Genomic DNA, 22,718 nt, shown 5'->3' with positions numbered 1-22,718 from the left:
TCATTAATTTCAACTCTCTATATAATATTTATTTTAAAGAGAGAGAATATATGCTTATTATAAAACAAATCTAGAAAGAGAAGTATTAATTCTCATAAAGAATAATAATAAATGCTCAACAATCGTAATTTGATTTAAAAATAAAATTATGAAAAAATGCATATGATAATTTTTTACATATGACAAAAAATGTGGAATTCCGCAATAAATAAATAAATTATTCAGCAATCAACATTTTATTTGACAACGGCTCAGCTAGCTCTGTCAAAACACATGCTGCACACCTTGATATTGGCCTTCAGCCATGCAGGCTGCCTAGAGAAATACAGACAAAGTCTCTGCAATATGCAATATTTTAATGCTATTCGGTCACAAATCACAAAAAACATGCAATAAATTAACAATTAAACAATAATAATTCTGCAAAAGTCCACAAACGAACATGACGAGCAATTGACAGCATAATTGCATTCTACGATTGAATGAAAAAAACAAACTATATATATGTATAAATAATTTGCTGCAATGTGGAGCCCAAATGTGGAGCACGTGTTTGGCTGCCAAACAGTTTTTCACTCCAGACATGACAAAATATTGATTCAATGATTTATTCTGCAATCTAGCAGCCAGCCGACAACGTTGCGTATGCGCAATGTGCGGATTGCCAGAGAAAAACTCGCGCCAACGCGGTCAATCAATTATCATAAATCTCCAATCAGCAGTAAAATGAAAAAAAAAAAAAAAAAAAAAAAATTGTTAAGATACCAAAAAATGACAATTATATTGCATAGACGACTTTTAGATGCTCTGAATATATAATAAAGAAATATATAATATATTTTATAAAATTATATTTTAATTATTGATAAAACCTTTTCTGAGCAAATTAAACATATCCTTTATAAATATTTTATTAACTTACATATTCATTCATAATAAAACTTTTTCTGAGTGTATTAAACTTTTTGTATATTTGAAAAGAGAATCTATAATAAAAAATAAAAAAAATAAAATAAATAATAAATTAAACAAAAAAATAATAAAACAATTTCTGAGCAAATTAAACATATCTTTTATAAATATTTTATTAACTTATATATTAATTGATAATAAAACCTTTTATGAGCATATTAAACTGATTTTATATTTGAGAATAGATTCTATAATAAATACAAAAATAATAATACATTTTTAAAAATTACTTTTTAAATTGTGATAAGAATTTGTAATCTTATTTTTATGCATTTTATTACGCATTTACTGAAAAGAGAATAGCATAAAAGTTTCTTCTCTGTCTTAAACTTCTGTTGGCATATCTACGTAAATCCTATAACTGAGCTGGTAGAGTAACAACTATCCTTTATGAAGCATTATTATACCCCATTAGAGTGAGTGCATTTAATACACATTAGTTGCACATATCAAACGGCAATTAAGCCTCTGTAGGCAAGAGCGATAACAATCTTTGTGGTAAAGCGCTGACCGTTCATTGAGTAGCTTACTACATATATGATTGACAGACAGCCAGACTGACGGACGGACTGACTGACCGACTGACTGACTTAGTGAGTTAGTGAGTGAATGAGCAGCTCTGCCTGTACAAGATTTATGTATAAGTTGACATTTGAAATGTCAAAATGCAAGTTGGCCAACGGCAGCTGTTGGTAGTAAATGCAGGCGTAATGCGTTAACAGCAACAGTTGTTGCCTTTTTTATTTTTTTGGCGTGTTGTTATTGTGTCGTTAACCGCCCACCGTTGACCCAAATAAAAAAAGAAAGAAAGAGAGCGAGCAGTAGAGATGCAAAGAGCTGACTATCGACCACCCGGCTGTGCTTTTGCTTTGCTTGCTTTAATAGCCTCACGTAGCCTAGCGCTCGAAATTTCGTAGTTAATTAACCCGTTTGCATACATTTTGTCTCGGCCAGGTCGGCCAGCGACTGGTCCTGCCAGCCTCGACGGCCAACCAGCCAACCAACCAACCAACCAACCAGTCCCCAGTTGCCATTTCCCAATTCCAATCCCCACTCCCACTCCCACCAGCGCGACCATAGGAATTATTTATGCTTTCTTTGATCGAATTCGGCGCTGGAGCGTCATAATAGTCACAGTTCTCGCGACTCAAGCGAGTCTCCTCGATTGTTTTCGTGCGCCCCATAAATTAATCGAATGTTAACTCGGTTCAGGAAATTGCATTTGACTTGAGTGCAGCTCGCATTGACTTGAAGATACCCTGTAGTTACGTTTATTCTTATACAAAGTTCTCTAAATATCTAGCAACATCTTATATTTCTTCAGTATACATATTTACATAAAAATCTTATATAAATATATATTTACTATGTATACTCTATATAACCTACATTTTATTGGCTCTTCTGCATATCTCTTTCCCAGTCTGCATACCCAACATTATATTTACAGGGTATACCACTAATTATAGCGTTTTGTTTGTTATAATAAATGGTTGCCGGTGTTGTGTTTGCGGCGCCCACAAAGTCAATTCAGCTGTTGAAGTGAATACATTAACCACAGCGAACATAATTAAATTGAGTAGTCGAAGGTGGAGTCATTGTCCAGTTGAGAATATTAAAATATAGCAGCAAAAAAAGGAACAATTTATCGAAGAATTTTATACCTTAACAAATAGAATCATCACATGAAGCAGAAATTAATTGAGCAGTGACATATGGAGTCATTCTGATGAGCATGATAGCTTATAAATAGCCTTTAACAACAATCGAAGAGTGCAGAAATGAATAACAAATGAAATCCCCAAAGATGCGCTCACTATAATTGAGTAGGAGCCATATAAAAGCTGAAATCATTGGCATACAAAAAATTGATGAAAAAAGAAAATGAATATAAAATGGGCAATGAGGAGTTGAATAAAAGTTTTATATGATGCATATGAATAATAATATATATGTATATATAAAAGAGCAAAAGCATGAGAACAGTGAGAACAGAAAATTAACCCATATACCTCAAGCGTTTGCTCTTAAGAATTCACACCGTGTCCAGATTTCTCTCTTTGAAAACTAAATCTCCACACAATAAGTAGCGAATCTCTCTATCATATATTAAAGAATTTACTTATTTCATTGGATTGTGATTCCCCCGTCCCCATCCACTCCATCAGTAAATTTTCATTATGTTTGCATTCAAGCATGCATTGGTGTCGTATCGCGAGCAGATTTATATGGCACACGCTAATCCGTATGTCTCCATTATGGAGGCACGCGAAAATCGTGAAAATAATGGAGTTTATGTGGCCATATCCATAGAGGCTTAAAGGCAGACATCGTTAAGACGTCTCGACAACTGAATTATGCTTGAGCATTATATTTGCTCGATTAGTAGTTGTATTTTTCTTTCATTTTTTTTTTTTTTTTTTTGTGCTGTGTAGTAAACAAATTCGAGTCTGGCATTTTGGAGGATTGGAGTCACGAGTGTGTTGAACTTGCTCACAAAACAAGTGGCATACCACACTCTGTCCGTGTCATAAAAAACCGAAAATTGTTCAAGTCATATGCAAATTTGTAATGTGAGCGTTTATTTTTGAGCTAACATCAACTTTGGTATTAAACAACAAGTTTTGCAGTTAACTGCATTTTGAAAGCCATTGATAATGGGCAATTTGAAGCGCTTTGACCTTTCGCAGTGCTTGTCAAACTGCGCCGAATGATCGATTGCAGCGGCGCTAATGAATGGCACATTAATTTGCATTCGAATGCAGCTAAACATTCGATTTTTTTTTCGCCAGTTTGTCATTGAATAATGAGACATGCAGCATGTAGCAAAAAAATGTTAAATGTTGTTGATTATTTTTTCTCTTTTTTGCTTGGTCAGGAAACATAAATTACAAACGCGACAAAATAGATTGGTTTAATGCTGCAGCAGCAGCAGCAGCAGCACCTCTCGAAATTTGAGAAAAACATTTTGTAAATGTCACATTCACATGCTGAAAACCATGTGCCAAATATCTGGCGCGCCCCCAATCAAAAAAAAAATATTATTAATATTTATGAATTATCATATTTTTGGTTTTTCTCTCTTCTTTTCCTAGCGTGTCTGTGTGTTGGCGGCATTTTCAAATTTTCCTGTTGACAGTTTGTGTTTCACATTTTTATGCGTGCAAATTTTATGCCCATTTATTACAGCTGAATAATTGGCAACAACAAAATTATTTTGCAAGTGTTTTCGGTAATTTTTTATTTTGATTCGTATTTTTTTTATTATTGCTTACTTTAAAAGCTCTTAAAGCTAGAATCGTTAAGATCGTTTAGATTTATGCGGATAGGGCGGCGCGTTTTTTTTTTTAAGTGTTAAGTGGCGCAGGCTTTTATCGACTGCCAGAAATCAACAAGTTACTGCAATGAAATATAGCGTGCAATGTTTTTTATACATGCGCTATAGAGTCAACAACAAAAGCTGCAATAAAACTATAATAGAAGAAAAAAAAAAAATAAATGTTTTTGCTGGTAAACAATTTTGATGGATTTGTGCCTAATGAAATCTTTGTCCACAATATTTTATTAAATTTGCTGAAAAAGATCTTATACTCTAGAGCATTACTAATTTGTGATTTAAAAATGAAAGATTGCATGAGCTGAGAATTTCAGGCAAATTTAAAATTGTAAATTATAAAATATATATTGCAAAATATATATATTCAAATCATTAAATAATTAAATTATTAATAAAATATTTCATTAGTTTATATAGCCGAGTCCCCACTTTATATTCTTAATATTTAATGTTCATTAAATATAAATAAAGTGATTAACTAATGCCGTTAGATTGAATATCCCAATGTTGAAATTTCATATTCAATTTATATCTTTACGTATATTTGAAATGATTATGAAATTTAATAATTTTAATTAATTATTTCTGTTCATATGAATTATTTAGTATATATAATATTCCAATATATCAATTTCTGCCTTATAGTCAATATTCTAATATTTAATATTTAATATTTAATATTTTCTCATTACCTGTCATTACAGATTGCCAATGCAGTCCAGTGGGCTCTCTGTCTACGGCTTGCGACAAGCGCACCGGGCAATGTTCCTGCCTGCTGAACGTGGCTGGGCGTCGCTGCGACAAGTGCAAGCCGGGCCACTGGAATCTGACGCAGGGCGTCGGCTGTCACGACTGCCAATGCGATCCGCATGGAGCACGCGGAAACGAATGCAATCCGTGGACGGGCCAATGCGATTGCAAAATAGGTGTTGGGGGCCGGCATTGCAATGAGTGCACCGAAGGCTTCTATGGCTTCAGCACGGATGGCTGCCAACGGTGTGCCGCGTGCGCAGCGGAGGGTCAGGTCTGTGATCCGATCAACGGCCGCTGCATATGCCCCAAATATACGCGAGGCTTGGGCTGTGGGCAGTGTGTGCCCGGCACCTGGGGCTGGCAGGCACGTCTCGGTTGTCGGGAGTGTGAATGCGATCACATCGGCTCCATTGGACAGCAGTGCGCCACCGTGGGCGGGCAATGCCAGTGCCGTGAGGGCTATGCGGGACGCACTTGCAATAGCTGTGCCGTTGGCTACTTTGGCTATCCGGAGTGCCGGCGCTGTGGCTGCGACGTAGAAGGTTCCTTTACGCGAGCGGACGGACTCATTGCCTGCGACTCGAACGGCCAGTGCCCATGCAAATCTCTCGTGGTGGGCCTCAAGTGCGACACCTGCATGCAGAGCACCTTTGGCCTGTCCGCACTCAATCCCGAGGGCTGCACCCGTTGCTTCTGCTTCGGGCGCGCCGCTGAGTGCGAGCAGAGTGAACTCTCCTGGGGTCACATTCGCATGCCGGAGGCGCGTAATCTGAGCGTGCAGCAATTGCGCCCACAACACGTGCCCAATGGCGAGTTCGAGTACATTGTCGTCGTCCAAATGGCGGGCAGCGTCTCGTATCGCGAGGATGCGGAAATACAGCGAATGAATGACTTGAGCCTCGTGCCCCGCTCCACGGGCAATGTGTCCATTGGCGCCTATACGCAGTTCTATCAGCCGCTCTACTTCCAGCTGCCGCCACAATTCTACGGCGATCGCACCACCAGCTATGGTGGCTATCTCTACTTCTCCCTGATCACCGACGGCGCTCAGATGCCGCTGGAGAGGAAGATATTGTCACAGTATCCGCTCGTGCAGCTGCACGCGCACACGAAGTTGGTTCTGGACTTTTATGAGCACGAGGAATTCGAGTACTCGCTGAATGTGACCCATCGCGTGCCGCTCCACGAATCCTATTGGAAATACCACCAGAACAATCAGGCGGTGGATCGCGGCACCTTAATGGCGGCACTGCAAAATGTGAAGCATATCTTTCTGCGCGCCTTTGCCTTTGCTGATTTTCAGCAAGTTGTGTAAGTTTCTCGCAGATTACAAGTTGAACTTTGCCTGTTTAATATACATATATATTCTTTTCACAGCTTGCACAGTGTTCACATGGATGCTGCAATCTATGTGCAGGGCTCCACTAATCTGCTGGCCAAGGGCGTGGAGCAGTGCAAGTGCCCCAAGCGTTTCGCTGGACTCTCCTGCCAGGACCCGGGACGCTCGTTTTACCGTTGGCGCAACACCAGCGACGTGGAAAGTGTCTTCATTGAAGATCTAATTGGACGCGCGGCTCCGTGCCATTGCAATGGACGCAGCAATGATTGCGATCGCGAAACCGGCGTTTGTTTGGTAAGAAATACGCGCGAGCAATTAAAATTAATCAAATTCTATTTAAAACTCGCACTAGCACTTATATTGAATTGAATTAAATTAAATTAAGTCCGATTAGAATAATTTTCGCGCTTTTTCACTTGTTCGCGTCGCCATTTGCTTTTTCACTGAGCTGCTGAGCGCGCTCTTTATTTTGCTGCGAACTGGTTCATTGGAACTGGCAAGTGATTTTGTGATCCTTCCAGAATCGGTATGCAGCTCACATTGCCAATAAGCACAATTGAGTAATTTTATGCAAATTGAATTTAGTATGAGAAATCAAATTGAATTTTAATATTTATGCATGTCAAATATTAAATATATTATAATTTGTTGCAAAATTTTATGAATATATGTATGTATTCATAATTTAAATATGAAAAAATGAAGTTTATTTATTATAATTATTATTTTGTGTTATTGTTATTCATATATTCATTTCATACTTATTTTTGCACAACTGTGTAACCCTGGCAAATTTCTCTTGCAGAATTGTCGCGATAATAGCGGCGGTGCGCATTGCCAGCACTGCGCCGATGGCTACTACGGAGATCCGAATTCACGGCACGGATGCCAGGCCTGCCCTTGCCCGGAGACGAATCGCAATTTCGCACGCGGCTGCAATGTGCGCGAGGGCGAAGTGAGCTGCGTCTGCAAGCCCGGCTACACGGGCCGCCTGTGCGAGCACTGTCAGCCGGGCTACTTTGGCAATCCGATGCAGTATCCGAACAGCAGCTGCCAGGCGTGCGACTGCCACGTGGATGGCCTACGGGCGGAGGGCTGTGATGCGCAGACGGGGCAGTGCCACTGCCGGGAGGGTGTCACAGGCTTAAAGTGCGATAAGTGCATGGCACAGCGCCACCATCTGCAAGACCAGGGCTGCAGGCGTGAGTATACGAAGTGAAATACCCTGTAGAAGCTATTTTCAATTGATGTGAACCCTTTGTCTTTTCAGTTTGCGACAACTGCACGCTGCTGCTGCTGGACTATGTGGAGCTGGTGGGGCACAAGCTGCGCCGCGGGCTGCACAACATGGACCTGACGGGCATTCCGGCGCCTTACCTCAAGTTGAGTGAGTACGAGCGCGCCTATAAGGAGTGGCGTGCCCGCCAACAGGACGTTAGCCAGGCCCGGCAGCTGCTGTTGGGCTATGACGTGGGCGCCCTGCTCAAGATGGATGCGCATGCGGAGAATAATAAGTTCCAGTCCCGGAAAGCTCTGGCCACCATTGGCAAGCGACAGCATGCGCTGCAGTCGATGCAGGAGTCGGCTCTGGTCCTTCAGCAGGACGTGCGCAAAATGCGTGGCGAGCAAATGCAGACCTTGCAGGATTTGCGCAACTATGGCACGGGCGCCCATCATCTCAGTCTGCCCACGGCCCTGAAGCAGGCCCGATTCTATCTGGAAGCCATTCAGCAGCATCATCACATGGTCCAAGACATTCGCAGCTCCAGCGACTGCGCCTGGGAGCTCTTCTATGCCACCGGCAACGCCTCCGATGCGGCCTACGATCAGCGAGCGCGCCTCGAGATGCTCTGGCGCGATCTGAATCAAACCAATTATCGTGTGGCCGATATGCGGCTGCACCTCGATCGCACCCAGGACGTGGAGAGCGAGGCGGAGGATGTGCTCGAGCATGTGCGCAATCTCAGCGGCCATGTGGCCGAGCAGTACCAGGAGCTGAGCGCACTGGACCAACACATACAGCAACAGTTGAATCCACGTCAAACTGAGCTCGGCCATAAAAATCTCCGAACGAGCATTGAGCATCAATTGCAACTGAACGCGCAGCGACGTCAACTGGCTGCGGCCGCAGCGCAGCTGAATGCGACGCTTCTCGTGGAGCTGGAGCTGCAGCGCGAGGTGCGCAAGCATTGGCTACCCAAGGCAGAGAAGCATGCAGCACGTCTGCTCGAACGCTCCAACGAATATGCCAAGCAATTCCAGCCGACGCGCAATGCGGCACGCATTGCCATGCTGGCCAGGTGAGTAGTGATTCCATAGCCCAACGAGAGCACTCCTTACTCACCCAATCTGCCTCTCTCTCTCTCTCTCTCTCTCTCTCTCTCTCTCTCTCTCAGCTCCGCCCACAGCAACATTTCGCTGGCCATTGCAGCCGCTCAGCAGGCATCGCTGCTGGCCAAGGAGCGCGTGTTCGAGGCCCAAAGCACACTTTATCCCAGCGACGGCAGCTCGATGATCGAACGTGCTAAGCACTCGCTGCAGCGCTCCAAGCAGCTGCAGCGTGAGGCCTTGCAGCAAATGCAAAAATCCACCGTTCTGAAGGGCAAGCTGCAGCAGCAGCAACAGCAGGTGGAGGGCATCAAGCGCACCATCTTTGAGACGGGACAGCGCAGCAATAACATCACCAGCCAGCTGCAGTTGCTCAGGAATGGCTCGGCGCGACGCGATGCGCAGCAGAGCATGAAACTGGCGCAGCAGACCAGCGACGAGATGCGCCAGGAGCTGAGGAGGGCGAAGGAGCTGCAGCAGTCCATACAGCATATGCGCAAGTCCTTTGCCATGCTCGAGCCAGACTGGGAGATCAAGCTGGGCATGGCCGAGGAGAATATCTCGCTGACGAAAACGAACTTGCGGCTGGGCAACGTCTCGCTCAGCTACATCGAGCAGCAGGCGGCCAAGGAGCAGCAGATCTTCGAGCAGTGGAACAACAGCATGGCCAGCCAGCTGCAGCAGCTGAGGGATCAAATAGCCAAGGCTAGGCATGCAGCCGAGGCGGTAAGTGGACGATCTCATCAGCTCTACTATAACTCGATTCAAATGTGTTTTTCCTTGGGCCAGATCGATGTCTCGCTGGAGTCGCTGGGCCCCAAGTGCAGTCGCAGCTATCTGCCCGTCTCCTATGGCCTGAGCACCTCCAATTCGCTGCGCTTGAGCTTCAGCCTCTCCAATCACATGGGCAACTCGCCGCTGTTGCTCGTGCAGGGCAGCGAGGGTCGCCACATCACTTTGGAGCTGTACAGGAGGCATGTGCGGCTGATTTGGTATCTGGGCGGCAGCACGGCGACCATAACGCATCCGCTCGAGGTGCAGACGCGCGATCCCAAATACGACGATGCCTGGTATCACGTGGAAGCGAATCGCACACTGAACCTGGGCAGCCTGCTGGTGCGCCGCATGAACAACTTTGGCTCCTTGATGCCTGGCTCTCCGGTTACCGGCTCCACGGATGCGGAGCACACGCGTTTCTATCAGACTCACGACGAGCGCATCTTGCTGGGCGGCCCGGCGTCCAAGGACCAAACACCGGGTCTAAATGTAGTCGTGCACCAGGTGGAGGTGGACAATAAACCGCTGGGCCTATGGAACTTCATCAGCAGCGAGGGACGGTGTGGCGGTGCCATGATTGGCGCCAGGGAATCAACGGCCTCCTCGGTGGCACGGCACTTCAATGGCCTCGGCTATGCGCAGCTGAAGAAGACGCGACCGCGCCCCTATCGCAAGAATCTCTTTGCGCTGCAGATGACCTTCCGCACGCTGGACGAGAATGCGCTGCTCTTCCTGGCGGTTGATGACAAGAATGTGAGTCTATTGACTTTACTTCAACTACCTTCAATCCACTCACCTCTCACCTCTCTCTCTCTCTCTCTCTTAGAACCGCTCCGTTTCGGTCACATTGAGTCGCGGTCGCATCATGTTCCGCATCGATTATGGCGACGAGTCCAAGCTGGAGATAAATACCACCAAAAAGTACAACACCGGCCAGTGGATCAAAATCGAGGCGGCGCGCGAGTTCTCCACACGACGCAGCACCGAGAATGGAATGCTGCGCGTGAACAATGATCGCCCCATCTCCGGCGCACCCACATTGCCCGTGAAGAGTCACATGCTGCCGGATCTGTCCAAGGCGGTGTATTATCTGGGAGGCGTGCCACCAGGTAGGGCATTGGCAATTGGCTGAGTCTATCATAGATAATGGGATTCATTGAGATATTATAATTGAGTCGGACTTATAGACATATCGTATACATAATTGGTTTTCGTATACGGTAGACTGTGGTTACAAAGACTCCGCTTATAGCGTCCGTTCGGTTATTACGACGAAAATTATAGTTCCCAGTAAACTTTGATGAGTAAAGTTAAAGTTTCCCAGAGGCGTCGTTATATCCGGATTCTACTGTATTTATAATTAGTTAGTTTATTACATAATATTAATATAAAAAGTGACTAACTATAATATATTCTACCCATTTCTTACCTCCAGGCTCATAATATATATAGATATATACTCACACACGTTTACTTTCATTTCCACAGGCTTTACTTCAGGCACTACTAAAGCACCCGGCGCTGATAATCCCTTCCTCGGCTGCATGATGGATGTGCAGGTGAATGGCGAGACCTATGATCCGCTCGAGAGCTCTACATACTTTGGCGTGGAGTCCTCCTGCAAGGACATGATTACAAAGTAAGCACACACATAGATATGCATAATGCCTGCTCACTTACCCAACTTTGCTTTGCCCCTCCACAGAGCTGGCTTCTCGGGCAATGGCTACTTGGAGCTGCCATCGCAGTCGCTGCGCAAGCGTGCCAATGTGGCTCTGGTGTTCCGCACGCTTCAGGCCGATTGTCTGCTGCTGCTGGCCGCCTATCCACCCGAAGTGCTTGGCGACTACGATGCCAAGGATATCAAGGGCAACTACTCGATGAGTCTGGTCGATGGCCAGCTGCAGGTGTGGCTCAATTCCGGCCGCAGCTTCATCAAGATGTCCTCCAATGCCAGCCAGCTGAACGATGGCGAGTTGCATGTGATCAATCTCAGTAAGACCGGACGCCGCCTGGAGTTGATGGTGGACGATGAACTGCAGGAGGTTCGCACCCTGACGGGCTCACCCTCAATCATCAGTCTACCCCAGGATGCGGGCGGGCTCTACATTGGCGGTGCACCGCCCCACGAGATCTACACACCCTTGGCGCCCACCTTTGTGAAGCTGGAGGGTGCCGTGCGGGATGTGGTGTTCAATAACCGTACGATCAATTTCAATGATGCCCTGACCTTTGTCAATGTGCAGATCGGACGCAACGGTCCAGTCATGGGCAGTCCCAAGGGCGCTCTCTACGATGTGCTGCTCAAGACGGAGCCAATGATTGGGAAGAGTTTCACCGCCTCACCGGAGGGCTGCAAGCGGGTAAGTTTGTAATATGAATTCTCTGGTATTTTGTGGGTAATGGAAATTGAGGGCGTGGGTTTACTGCATGTATATATCACGTATATATATATCATTTATATACAGAGATTTGTGGCTATCTAACTCTCAACATTCTGATCGACTTCAATGTTTCTTTTTGTTCTTATAGGATTTTAGTTGCTAAGCAATTATGTCACAAAAGCTGCTACGCAAAAAGCTTCAAGCGCTGCGCTGCAAGAAAAGCTCTTTTGTATACTAATTTCGCCTAAACAAAAAAAAACAAATAAATCAAATTCAGCTTACTAAACATAGCTACTCAATGTGGTCTACATGTGGATTAATCATACAAAATCATCAAAATATAACCTCAGATTTAACCAAACGATGTCATTCGCTAAAGCTTTTATGCTTTGTTGGCATACAAGCTAGCTTACAGAGTCAAAAGCTGTTTTGTGTGCTCGAAAAGCTCTTGTAAGCTGGCTTAACTAGATTTAAGCATTCAATGGAAGTTGGTTCACAATGAGCAAAAATTTGGTTGAAAGGCATATAAAAGTCTTTTTCAATTGCTAATAACTTTTAAGATTACAAAAGCTTTTTTAAGTTTATTAAAGCTCTTGCAAGCTTGCTCAGTTATGTATAAGGATATTATGCAAGTTGGATTAACATATACATACCTAGTCTCAGTTCAGAGCTTTCAAGCACTTGATTTTTTAAAGCACTCAATTGAATTTAAAATGTTGTTCAATCTATTTCTCAAAGCTTCCAAATACAAAGATGTTTATTCATTCTATTTCATACCTATTTAGTTTGGTTTTGATATCAACTCTTCAATACTATATATAACCATTCATTTCAGTTTAAAAGTTTCTTAAAGCTCTTGTTAGCCAGCTTTGTTAAATTTAAGAAGTATAATAAATGTTAAGTTTCACAAAAAGCTCTGGGTCGCATTTGGATGTTAAATTACACATGACAACAGCACACTTATTATGTAAATATTTCATATTTTCATAACATATCTTTTGTATATTATAAGCTCAAATATAGCCCATAAGGAAAAATCTATAAATACATTTTTATATATAGATATCACATATTTACATCACATTTTTCACTCATCAACGCTTTGTGTACGTTTTTGCTTTCATTGATGTATCATACGAATAACTTTTTGCCTTCTTCAACTTGTTATCACATTTTTAAATAAAAGCGAACGAACATTTTTAACAAAAGAAAAAAGAAACCAAAAATCATGCCAGTTATTTTATTATTTCTTAACCTCACGCTGTGAAAGCTCGCTCACAAAAGCTCAGAACTAACACAAAGTCGTCGCGGTGAGTTAAGTTCCCATTCGCTTCAAAGCAAAAGCTTCGATTGATCCTTTCCATTTGCTTACAGATCGGGAGCTACTCCTACGAGCCGAATGCCTTCAAGTTCGGCGACGAACTCTATAGCTACTCGCAGCTGAAGCTGCCCGAGCGTCACTTCTGGCAACGCAACTTCCAGCTGAGCTTCGAGTTCCGCTCGTTCTATCCGAATGGTATGCTCTACTTATCGCCGGGCAGCAAGGAGAAGCCCAAGCACTATGTCACCCTGCTGCTCAAGGATGGCCAGCTGGTGTTGATAGTGCGCGGACGGAGGCGCGAGGAGCTGCTGCTCACCGCCAAGCTGAACGACGGCGAATGGCATCGGGTTACGATCAGCTGCCGCGATCGCAAGGTTACGCTGAGCGTCGAGATTGGACGCACAGATCAAAAGACCTCGGCCCAGATGAAGGTGCCCAAGAAAATAGGCGCCTCACAGCTCATGCTGGTCGGCGGCCTGCCCCAGGCACCGGTCAAGGTGCCCTCGGAGCTCTATATGCGCCTCGAGCCCTTCAAGGGCTGTCTGCGGCGATTCAGCATCAACAATAGCACACAGGATCTGGCACGTCCGGGCAAGCACGCAAATGTCGGACAATGTTTCCCGAAAGTGGAGCGCGGCAGTTACTTCCCAGGCGATGCCTATGCCATATACAGTGAGTGGGCGGGCTCTATGTGTTGTTAAGGGAAATAATCCACTATCAAAGTAGATAAGATAGACATATCCTAAGTATACATATTTATGGAGTAAATTCGTTATGATAGTTATCATAGAGGATTATTTCCTCATGTAAATATCTAAGATTTGAGATTTGTAGATCCGTAGTCTAGCCGAGCTTTCAGATGCCATAGAAACATTCTGTCTTGTTTAAGTAGAGCTAGTTTCCCTCCCTTTCCTTTTCACTACCTCTACATACATCATTTCTAACGCTTATTGTCTTCCCTTACAGAGAGAAACTTTCATGTGGCCAAATATTTGGAACTGGAATTGGAATTTCGCACCTCTGAGCTATCCGGCATATTGCTAAGCGTATCCGAGCCCAACAACTTTCCTTCGCTCTCGCTGGAGCTAAGCAATGGCAATGTGAGTTTTACTAAACTTTACAAATTTTTCGCATATTTATCAAAGTACTTTCTCTCTCTCTCCCTCTTACAGATCGTTTTCTCATGTGATCTGGGCGATGGTGTGCCCTTCCGCGTGGAGTCTACGCTGCCGGACAAATATGCTTTGTGCGACAATAAATGGCACAACATATCCGCGCTCTATGACGGCGAGCAGATTGCGCTGAGGATCGATCAGCTGCCCGCCACGATCAGCATGTCGAGCCAACGCAATGCGGGCAAGGTGCAAACACGTTCGCCCCTCTACATAGGCGGACTGCCAGGTGAGCTTAGGCTAGGATACGTCTATATATAAGGACTTCTTTAACTTGTATACATATTTGTATTTCAGATATTGCACCGAGTGGCTGTTTGTTGTCCCGCGATAACTTCAAGGGCTGCATACGTAATGTCTCCATACGCAATGAGAGACGCGATTGGATCGATATGGATGATCTGCACAATGTGCTGCTCAGCGAGTGTCTTGTCTCCAGCGATGATTGAAATATATCGAAATATGTAGAGATCGCGGAACGTTTTCTGGTTCCTGTTGTTGATGCCACACCAAAACTTTTCCAAATGCATTGTGATCAAATAGGAGTTTTAGACTTAGACTTAGACAACGTCCAGTTCGTAGTATATCACTGCCATATAAGTAATATATACCTAGCTATACGTTTAGCCAGTGACTGCATTTTACATACTACATACATATATATTATTATATATTATATTATATATATTAGTAGGTCCCACACAAATATTTAATTTATTTAACTTTTAATTTATTTTTTTTATTTTAAAGAGGCTTTAAGTTTGCGCATCGATTTTATTTAATTTTTTTTTATCGTATACCTTGTGAATCTCCCATTTGTACATTACCTATTTATATTTAAAAACACGTTTCAATATCGCATAAATATTTCGATTAGTGTAGTTCATAATTTAAATACATATTCATTTGTACATAACACATTTTTAGCCTAAGAATCTTACATATAAATTAATTTTAAGTTTTAATGTTCCAAAATATAAAACGATTTATTAAAAAAAATTTTTTGGTAATAAATATATATTTATTTGCTGTGTAGATTCTTTTCTTATATATAAATATAATCCCTATAGGTATATAAATATTTTATATAATAATTATGTGGATTTAGACTGCTTCCATTTGATCATTATGTTTCATATAAAACCTATTGGAATATGTTATATTAACATTACAAATTCTCTTCGAACCTCTTGAAGGAGTCTCCGGACTCTTGAGCATTAGTTCACTATCTTCTCCTTCAAATATCTCGATACCTAAGATTCGATCTTTAACTTACTATTTTAGCTTTTTTAGCTTTAATTAAATTATTTCAAAATGCTGATATCAAGTTTTCGATACAAAGAATCCAATAATTGGATATTAACTAAACAATTATTAGGAATTTGTTAAATATATAAATATAATAATACACATTCAATGCCAGTTGAATTTGCCTTAACCTTCAGAAACAAAGGGATATTTTCGGTTTTTATATTTTTGAAACACCGGTTACATTCGAAAATAAACTGGCCATAATGAGTGTATTAAGTACCCGAAGAACAGAATATAGCGGTCGTCGTAGCACTCGAAAGTCTCTGACCTCATCAGCATCGGGCAGCTACGAAATTTTCTGCGTCAATTTCTATGACAACGGATTGCGAGCGGTGCGAGATGAATACATCAATCAGATCAAGCTCGGGCTGCGACAATTTCTGTTTGTCATCGATCTGGATGCGGAACTGGAGGATAATCGCTTGGCCAACCGGAGGAAGACTCGAACCAGCGGCAAGGGCAGACAGTCAGGTGAGCGGAGCTGCAACTGATTTACCTCGTGTGATCAGCATTTTGGGCGTTTATCACTAGAATTTTTACCCACCGATCCTATGACCCATACGCTGTTGCGCATTGAGAGCTGCCTGCGTGAATATGAGTTCATAACCCGTAAGATTGAAGCGGAGCTGAGCTTCAATATGCTCAAGTACTATCAGAAGAGTATGCCCGCCCAGCTAAAGATACGATCGCCTGACGCCAAAAAGGAGAAGCCAGCCGAGTCGAAACGTTCTGCCAAGTCCAAGGACACCGACACCGTTTCGTTGGCCAAAATCACATGCTTCAGCGTTACGGCCAAGGAACACCACAAAGTGGGCAAGGGCCAACCGCTGTCCAAGCGTCAGGTAAGGCTCAAAATGAATTTGTCTTCTTGTCAAATCTAATTTTATATCTTCACTTCAATTTCAGTATATTAAAGATGCTCCTGCGAACACGACAATACTTATTGTCATCATTGGTACCCTACAAAATAATTTCTACAAGACTTTGCTCACGTAAGTTGGATGATATTAGTTTCTGGACTGGTTTTGGGGCTGAGAATTCGCTCTAGAATAACATGATGAAGATTTGGTTGGAACTCGAAAAAAGTGCGATCTTAGGCTAAATCTAAATCTAAATCTACTCTGATTAACATTTCGTATTAGATTTTCAATACACTCCACAAAAGATCTGAAAGGTGTTGAAACTAGTCGCTATTAGAAAGAAGAGCGGGCTTTTGGGTTACTGATTCTTTTACTCTCTTACTCTACATATTTCCTTGAGGTGAAACTAGAAGAAACAGCTGTTATTCATTCAAGTTTTTCCGACGTTCAATACGCATATTCCCTTGAGTCGGGGCTAAAAAGGAACTGTCCAACGTTCGATCTTCAACTTGTAGTCCGAGTTAGCAATAGGCGAACGACCTAATCTGAATTACACTCACACTTTTGATACACCTTTATAGGTAATATGCCAATAACTTCTTCACCTTTAGAATGAATCAGCCGTTGCGTGGAATCGTGCACTTTCTGCCCAAGGAGTGTGCCTATGATGTGCTGGTGCCGCGTCCACGTATCGAGAAGGAGCGCCGCGAGACCATCGAGACAATCCAGGCCGATATTTATAAGCTCCGTAAGCGGGTGTCGACAAAGCCCGTTGGCATAATGCAGCAACAGCTGCCGCAGATGTCCATGTGCCAGGCGGCCAGGTATTCGAGGAATATTTTTGACCAGCTCACCTGGTTTCTGTACGATATGAAAGTGTTGCGGGAGCAATATGACGAGTACTATGTGAAGCCGTACTGTCAGATCGATGTCAAAATGAGTCCGAGCACCAGCATGTTGTCCAGCTTCCAAATGGCCGACTCTCTGAGCATTCAGGGACACTATTTGAAGGCTGAGATGCCGGCAGTGCACGACGATGATGCCTCGGTCTATTTGTACCTCGAGTCACTGATGTGTACGTTCGGTAATCCGCGCGATTTGATGACCGAAATGGAGGTACTGATGCTAGCAAATCCCACATCGAATTTATATACCAAAACTCTGGATAAAATCAAGGTCTATGCGAATGCCTTCAAGAGCATTATTAAGCTGATGAAAAACGAGCTGTTGTTCGTCGAGCAGGCGAATACGCTGCTCGAGAGCGTTATATCCTACATGGATCAGAGCCTAATGCGAAATATCTATCATGCGTGCTTGGAGTACAATGTGCTGCGGCGTTATTTCAGCTCGGGCTACATCATAGAGAAGCTCTACTATACGCCCTATAATGGCGATGGGGAACCGCGCCGTTTGCCCAAATTCGGGCAACTATATTTGACGGACGATTCGGTGTGCCAGCGCATTATACAGCTGATCAATGAGTATGACAACTATAATATCGAGGAAATTCAACCAAATATACGGCTTTTTTCATTTCGGCGCATCCAGAACGAGGTCTTTGAGAATGAGAAGCAATTGGTTATACCGACACGTCTATGCTTTCGCGACTTTACGCTTTATGAGATGCAGGCGTTTCTCAGGGATTTGGTCACGCCTCAGATGTTTGAAACAGCGATCGATGTTAAGGGGGAACACACGCATTCCGATCATCTGAGTGCCTTAAGTCTGGACGTTGCCAGTGATTTTGAAGAGACGAACACGACGCCATATAGCTGTCCGCCACGGAAGCGTTATAGTATTGTTCAGCCGAACGTGTTCGTACGCCCCAAATCGCTAAAGGCCCAAAGGATGACGGACTCCAAAAAGGATGTGGAGCCCAAAGAGACTGCGTCGAAGGCGAAGTCACCGCGACTCTCCCGATTGAGGAGCAAGGAAAGTTTTCGTGTGTCCAATAAATCAGTACGCAACTCCACGGGGCGAATCAGTACACTTCGCAGAGAAGCTTCCAAAACAAATTACTCTGAGAAGCCAACATATATTGGTCTAGGCCCGGATCATCCGATGCTCAAGGGCTACAATTTGGATGATGCACGGCAGACGATCAATGTGAAAAACTCGAAATATTACTTTGAAGAGGGCCTAATAAAGCTCTACGAGGAGAAATGGAACTTTAGGCAGATGAACAAATGCCTCACCCTGGAGATAGATAAGCAGACGTTGCACCTGACCAACGAGCTGGGCAGAATGGATAATGTATCGCCGAATATACGCTTTCAGACACCGAATGGCCTTAGCTTGCGTGTAAGTCCCAAGGCCGATGAATGCGCCAAGGCGGTGCTCAACTATCCGAATGGCTTGACCCTCTACTACCACGACACCCATGTGGAGAACTTGTGGTCGGGTCAGCAGAGCGAGCTGAACGAAAGTCGGCGCGTTCATACGCCCTACGGCTGCGTCATCACCTTCTATACCAACAACGATATGGTGATGATAATGCGCTATAATGGTGAGGTCTATCGATTGTATAGCGCGCCGGAGGTGGTCGAGGAGGACGAGGGCGTAGTTGAGGATGATCCGAGCTTCATCAATGCCTGCTCCACCCAATCAACGTACAGCAGCTACAAGCCTTTGCCGAAATGCGCGGCCAAAAAGTTGAGTAAGCCGAGGAATACATCGTTGACGAATCGCACAGTAGGCGGGTCGGATGCGAAGGGGCGGCGTTCGCAGGAGCCGGGCTCCACCTCATCCGAAACTCTAGCCGCACGGGCGGCCAAGCTGGAGGCGCGTCAAATGAAATTGGCCCAGGCCACAGCTCTGTTTGCCAGCATTGATGCGGAGATTAAGTTTCTGGAATTCATCATGCAGCTATTCAATCTGACCTTCAAGCACCTGAAGCTGACCACATCGCTGGGCAGCGTCGTCCACGTGCAGGGCCATGAGATACGGTGCGGCAAGCCGATTCGGGTAACGGAATGGCATGATTACTATGCCAACGAGAGCTATGCGATGCGGGATGATGGAGTGCGCATGGTCTGGACACATGATTCGCTGCGCTGCTATCACAGCGATGGCACCTTGATCACCACCAGAACAACAGCGCATTGGGATCAGGGCATTGCCGAGGACGACATTGATAAGCAAATCAGTTCGAGCAGCTCTCATTTGACTAGGAAGAAGCAAAAAGATACCGATGTCGATTCGGATGTGGTAAAGTTGAACATGAAAGCAAATTAGTTGCAAGTGTCTGACAGACTAGAGATTATTTGATATTTACATCAATGCTTACAAAGACAGTCAATTATGTTTAAAAAAAAAAAATAATTAGACATCCAAAACATAAAACTGACTCTGTACGAGATTCGAGCCGCAGGTCTCAGCCATGTAACTCATTAAGTTATCGCGCAACGTCTCATCCAGCAAAGCCACTGCAAACGGCACGAAATACATTCACAATACAATTACAACTACATTAAGCATACACGCACAGGTTTTTTGTATGTGTGCGTGTGTATGCAGAAAGTGCACTTGCAAAAGCCAGCTTAAAGCATTTGCATGTGTGTATGTGTGTTGCCTATGCATAGCCAATAGGAGAAGTATTTAAATGTGTGTGTGTGTTTTTGCACAGGCAATGGTAAGCATGTGTGTTTGGATTTGTAGCAGTACATTTCACTGTATATGTGTGCGTTTGCAAAGGCAATTTAAAGCAGGAGTCCACCAGTGTTGGCAGCTTAGCCTATTTTACGCTAGATCTAGCCTGTTTGATATATAAATATGGGATAAAATATCCTTAAATTGAGGAAAACGTTTTAGTCCTTAAGAGAACTATAGAACAGAAATAAATTAATGGATGTACATAAGTTATTATGTATATTAAAATATAGCCTTATACATATATGTATATATATTCTTGAGTAGCGTAATGAATTCATCAGATTTATGTAACTATGCATATTGGTTTCCTATATATCTTGTTCGTATGTCTGTCTGTCTCCCTGTCTATCTACTATCTACTACTACTATCGCAAATCTGCCCTTGCCACTAGGAATACAAATAGATAAACGAATAGCCCTTACTATCAATTTGTTAATCATATTGCAACACCCACATTGAAATGTTAGTGAACACATACATACTTAATGCTGATATGCCGACAAATGTTTCACAGGAGACCATCTATATAAATGTACCAGGCGGTAGCTCGTTTGTGGAGCATCAGGTATCAAATCACTCAGTTCAGTCAACATCGAAAGACGAGGAAGTCGAGTTTGTACAGGAAATCGAGCCAGAGGATATGTATGTATATGATCATAGCTTCACAGCTTACGAGCCCGATGAGTATTTGATCGAGAACAAGTATTACGCCGGCACCAAATTCAATTTTACGCACATCAATAAGGCAGATCTGAAGTTGGATACGACCATCTATGCCACTGACAATTTACAAGTTCGCATCTATAAATTGGAGGAGGAGTCGATGCGAGAAAATATGCAGGATATCGAAGAGGAAACCATATGCGATGATACATCCTCCGAGCCCGATCCCGACGAATGGACCAAATATACCGGTGGCAAGAGAACACTTAAATTTCCATATCAGAGCGCCGCGGTGACCATTCAAGCACCCAATATTCAAATCGATATGCTAATGGATCGTTTGGAGATTGTAGCGAATTTGCGTAAATTTAACTGCGATGATAATACTTATGTAGAGCGGTAAGTGAACGAAGTCTAAATCTATATTGGGTGATAGCTCTGGAAAGAGATGCTTTAAATTTAAAAGGACTTCTCGATCAATCAATCTTTCTCTTCCAACAGCGACAACATTCAGCTAAACGTGGATTTGCAAAAGAGTTTGACAAACGCATTTCAGTCCTGGGTTGAAGAGTTTCACCAGTTTATCAAATGCTCCTGCGCCAAATGGCGCACCGTCTACTTTGTGGAGGCCACTCTGGACGACTGTCGTAAGAAGGGTAAGAAATACCAATAGGAAAAGATCAGGAGTAGAGCACTAGCTAATGCTGATATTCTATCTCAAATATTAGCTAAAATATATTATTTTTAATTTATTTATTCGTATAGGTATCGAGCTAATGAAGGCCGTCCCTCCAATGGGCTCATTTAATTTTTGTGCGGGCAACTTTTTTATTGATCCCGTGGAACTGAAATCGATGTCGAGCAAAATGGAAACCAAATTAAAGTTTTACGATCAGGATATGCTCAAGTTTCCACGATTTCCCACCAAGACGGAAACGCCCAACGTCCCACAATTCGCCACTGTAATGAGCACAAGGTAAGGCGATTTCAATTAAATATTCTTCAGGTTTTCCAGTTTAATTCCCCAAATAGAATCTTTGTGGAAATACCTGCCCAGCTGGCCTATACAGATCGCATCCATTTGTTTCTGGATCCCTTCGAGAAAATCAAGTTCCGCAAGCTCAAGCATCGCTTCAGCGAGTGAGTTTATTGGGCTTGACGATTAAAGATATTCCCGATCTCTAATTACCTCTTTGTAGAGCGCTCATCTTCCACTTGCATCCTCATCTACGCGGTCTCGTCCACAAGGAGATCAGCAACCGCAGCTGGCGCAACTATCATCTGGAGAACAAGCGGCGTATGTTTCAGGAGCAGCAACGTCTCAGCCTCTATGTGGCGATGCTGCGACACAAGGTCTATCCGAATTACTTCCAGTTCAAGGATCGCTATCATTATCATGTGCGCAATATTGATTTCTTCGAGTTCATGACCACCAAATGCACCGAGAAATCGCATTTTGAGCGCTTTAGTGAGGCCCAGCAGGTAAGCAAGTCGATAATAGTAACAGAAAAGGATCAAGGACAGCCAAACAAGGATCCGCCCCTCTCTAAATCTCGCCGCAAAAAGTGTTTGTGTCCCAAATACTTGAACTCTCTCAAATAGAAAACAATTTGTGTTTAGCCGAGCATTTGAAGTGTAATAAATATATTGTAAAACACTCAAGAAACTTAATTTTTGTTTGACTTAAAAATATTTCCTGTTTTTAAATTTAAAATAATCTGGTGTCAAGTTTTTTTTATCAGAATTCTTGAATTAGATGAAGTGTAATAAATATTATGTGAAAACATAAAAAGAAAATTATTTTTGCATGTTGTTTTCTCATTTTGATTTACAAAGCATTTGATTTTTA

General features: G+C 43.3%; 2 protein-coding genes across 4 annotated transcripts in view; both read left to right on the top strand.

Moving 5' to 3' along the window:
* Positions 1–15,324, top strand: part of wb (wing blister) — a 101,930-nt gene extending 86,606 nt beyond the window's left edge. The window contains exons 6-18 of one of the 3 annotated variants that reach the window (XM_089258679.1): positions 5,014–6,373; positions 6,440–6,695; positions 7,207–7,603; positions 7,672–8,701; positions 8,798–9,455; positions 9,519–10,259; positions 10,333–10,615; positions 10,995–11,145; positions 11,212–11,869; positions 13,265–13,883; positions 14,178–14,311; positions 14,384–14,612; positions 14,681–15,324. In XM_089258679.1, the coding sequence (XP_089114805.1) occupies positions 5,014–6,373; positions 6,440–6,695; positions 7,207–7,603; positions 7,672–8,701; positions 8,798–9,455; positions 9,519–10,259; positions 10,333–10,615; positions 10,995–11,145; positions 11,212–11,869; positions 13,265–13,883; positions 14,178–14,311; positions 14,384–14,612; positions 14,681–14,832 (6,668 nt within the window). In that variant the 3' untranslated portion in view covers positions 14,833–15,324. Of the gene's footprint in view, positions 1–5,013; positions 6,374–6,439; positions 6,696–7,206; positions 7,604–7,671; positions 8,702–8,797; positions 9,456–9,518; positions 10,260–10,332; positions 10,616–10,994; positions 11,146–11,211; positions 11,870–12,038; positions 12,479–13,160; positions 13,201–13,264; positions 13,884–14,177; positions 14,312–14,383; positions 14,613–14,680 lie in introns of those variants that run through there. The other 2 variants (XM_089258680.1, XM_089258681.1) reach the window with 2 other exon arrangements.
* Positions 15,325–15,781: 457 nt separating this feature from the next.
* ms(2)34Fe (male sterile (2) 34Fe) lies at positions 15,782–22,535 on the top strand. Its single transcript, XM_030387141.2, has 9 exons — positions 15,782–16,165; positions 16,226–16,536; positions 16,601–16,686; positions 17,166–19,761; positions 20,721–21,268; positions 21,371–21,525; positions 21,635–21,845; positions 21,902–22,009; positions 22,069–22,535. The coding sequence occupies exons 1-9, from the start codon at positions 15,898–15,900 to the stop codon at positions 22,469–22,471; spliced, it is 4,686 nt and encodes a 1,561-aa protein (XP_030243001.1). The 5' UTR covers positions 15,782–15,897; the 3' UTR covers positions 22,472–22,535.
* Positions 22,536–22,718: the final 183 nt, after the last annotated feature.

This window comes from Drosophila navojoa, chromosome 3 (assembly GCF_054131105.1).
Source record: "Drosophila navojoa isolate 15081-1374.11 chromosome 3, UAZ_NAV_1.0, whole genome shotgun sequence".
In the NCBI taxonomy this organism is placed as follows: Eukaryota; Metazoa; Arthropoda; class Insecta; order Diptera; family Drosophilidae; genus Drosophila; species Drosophila navojoa.
Note: the sequence above shows the minus strand (reverse complement) of the source record. Positions and strands in the feature narration are given on the sequence as shown.